Below are 2,322 nucleotides of genomic sequence, written 5' to 3' on the forward strand. Positions count from 1 at the left end.
GTGTTAAAAACAATTTACATTTAATGTGGTTATTGATACCTCTGGGTGTAAGTAAACCGTCTTGCTATTTGTTTTATATTTGCCTTTTTTGTTCCTTTTTTAACTTTTTTGGATTGATTCCATTTTTCTCTTTAGCTATATACTTTGTTACGTGGTGCTTGCTGTAAGCTTTACGGTGTAGTCTTTAACTTCTGACGGTCCACAGTCAGGCAGCACACGGAAAAGCACACTTTCAACTCTCAGCCTCTACGCTCCTTCCAAATGTTTTGAACCTCACAGTACATTGTTAACATACATTTTAAATAGCAAGTTATCGTTTAAGGACATTTAAAAAATAAAGTCTTTTTACCTACATGTATACTAGTTCTGATGCTTTTCATTCCTTTATGTCAATCTAGATTTCTGGCTGGTATCACTTTCTGCCTGAAGAACTTTCTTTATCATTTTTTAAGTGCTTGTTTGCTGATGGTTAATTCTTTGTTTTTGACTGTCTAGGGAAAAAAAATATTTATTTTGCCTTCTCTTTAAGAGTTGTTTTCATTGGTTATAGATTTCTGGGTTGATAGAGTTTTTTTCCCCCTTTAATATGTTAAAGACATACATCCTGTACCTTCTTTCTTGCCATTTTCCCCCAATAGATGTAATATCTTTTTAAATTTCCATTTGCTTTTCAGATTTATTGTACGCAAACTGATTATGATGTATCTTTATGTAGTTTTCCTCATGTCTTTCATTTTGCTTTTTTACTTGGGGTTTGCTGAGCTTCTGGAGTCTATAGATTTATTATTTTGAATGAATCCAAAAAAATTTTTAAAAAAATTCTGTCTCCCACTTTTTTCTGAGACTCCGATTATACATACATTAGCGTAAAAATATTGTTCTGTACATCTTTGATCTATTTCATTTTTTCAGTTTTTTCTCTTTATATTGAAAAACTTCTATTGCTGTCTTTAAGTTTACTAATCTTCTGTTAATTCCATCTACTGTATTTTTATCTAGATATAATACTTTATTTCTAGAACTTCAATGGAGGTCTTATTTTCTGTCTATATTTCCTTGCTGTACTCATGATTTTCTCTTTCTGAGCATATGGAATATGATAACCACGTTAACGACCTTTTCTACATATTCTATGTCACTTCTGGGACTATGTCTATTCACTTTTCTCCCTGTGGGTCATATTTTATGGTTTCTTTGTATGCCCTGTATTTTTGGATGGGATGCTAGAGATCATAAATATTACCTTTGGGTTGTTAGAATTTTTTCCCCCCAATCTTTGTTCCGGGATATGCTGTTAAATTACTTAGAATCATTTCGATCCTTTTAAGTCTTGATTTTAAACATGTTTAGATGAGACCAGAACGGCCAAACCTACTTCCACTACCAAGGCAACGCAATTCTGAATACTTTACGTGGCAGCTTGTGTGCTGGATGGGGTCTTCCCTCTCCGGCTGGTGTGAGCGACAACTATTCCAGCTCCCGCTGCTTTGGCGGCGCTTTCTCCAGCCTTGAGTTTCCTCGCGTGCAAGCCCTGCTCAGAGCTCAGCTGAACAAACACTCGAGCAGAAGCCCGTGCAGATCTCTGGGGCTCTTCTCGATGCGCCCGTCTCCTCTCTGGCATTCTCAATTGTGAATTCTAGCCGCCTTGACCGCTCCAAATTCTGAACGTTGTCTCCTTAATGCAGAGATAATTCCAGAGAATGCTTTGGTTCCTACTCCCTTTCCTGGACTTAATACTCTCTTCAGGAAGTAAGCCAGGGCAATCGTGAGCTCATCTTTTTATTTTCCTTCTTTCCGGTATCACTGCTGCTGCTTGTTCTATGTCTAAAAACCACTGTTTCATATATTTTGTCTGTTTTGTTCTTAAATGTGTAAAGGTAAATCCAGTCCCTATAGTTCATGATGGCTACAAGATGAACTTGCTAAGCTGAACTTACTTAGATCACGATAAAGTTTTCCATGGCTTAATATAATACCATTTTCCATTGTTACAATCACTGTCAATAATTATTGAAACTTACCTGATTATTATATGCATCCGGTGCGAGTTTCTTGTACGTTGGTGCCATTAGAGTGGACAGGTTTTGCAAATGAGACTCCAGTTTCTCTTCCTGCATATAACGAATAATTCTACACATTAAAAAATAATCCTTTCTATGTATAAGAGAGGCTATCAGATTATTCTTCCTACATATTGGATCCAAAAGACAATATATAGTGCCTTTCTTATTAAAATAACTAAAGCATCTTAAAAGTGACTATTTTTAAATGAAAAGTACAGACCCTATGTCACTCATTTTTTTTTTTTTTTTTTTTTTTTTT

The 2,322-nt window shown here is 35.4% G+C and overlaps 1 protein-coding gene across 1 annotated transcript in view; it reads right to left on the bottom strand.

Moving 5' to 3' along the window:
- TET2 (tet methylcytosine dioxygenase 2) overlaps positions 1 to 2,322 on the bottom strand; it is a 145,104-nt gene that overhangs the window by 10,672 nt on the left and 132,110 nt on the right. The window contains exon 7 of the mRNA XM_012655089.1: positions 2,022 to 2,130. Within this exon, the coding sequence (XP_012510543.1) occupies positions 2,022 to 2,130 (109 nt within the window). The remainder of the gene's footprint in view (positions 1 to 2,021; positions 2,131 to 2,322) is intronic.

Source organism: Propithecus coquereli, unplaced genomic scaffold (genome assembly GCF_000956105.1).
Source record: "Propithecus coquereli isolate 6110/MARCELLA unplaced genomic scaffold, Pcoq_1.0 Scaffold46, whole genome shotgun sequence".
NCBI lineage: Eukaryota > Metazoa > Chordata > Mammalia > Primates > Indriidae > Propithecus > Propithecus coquereli.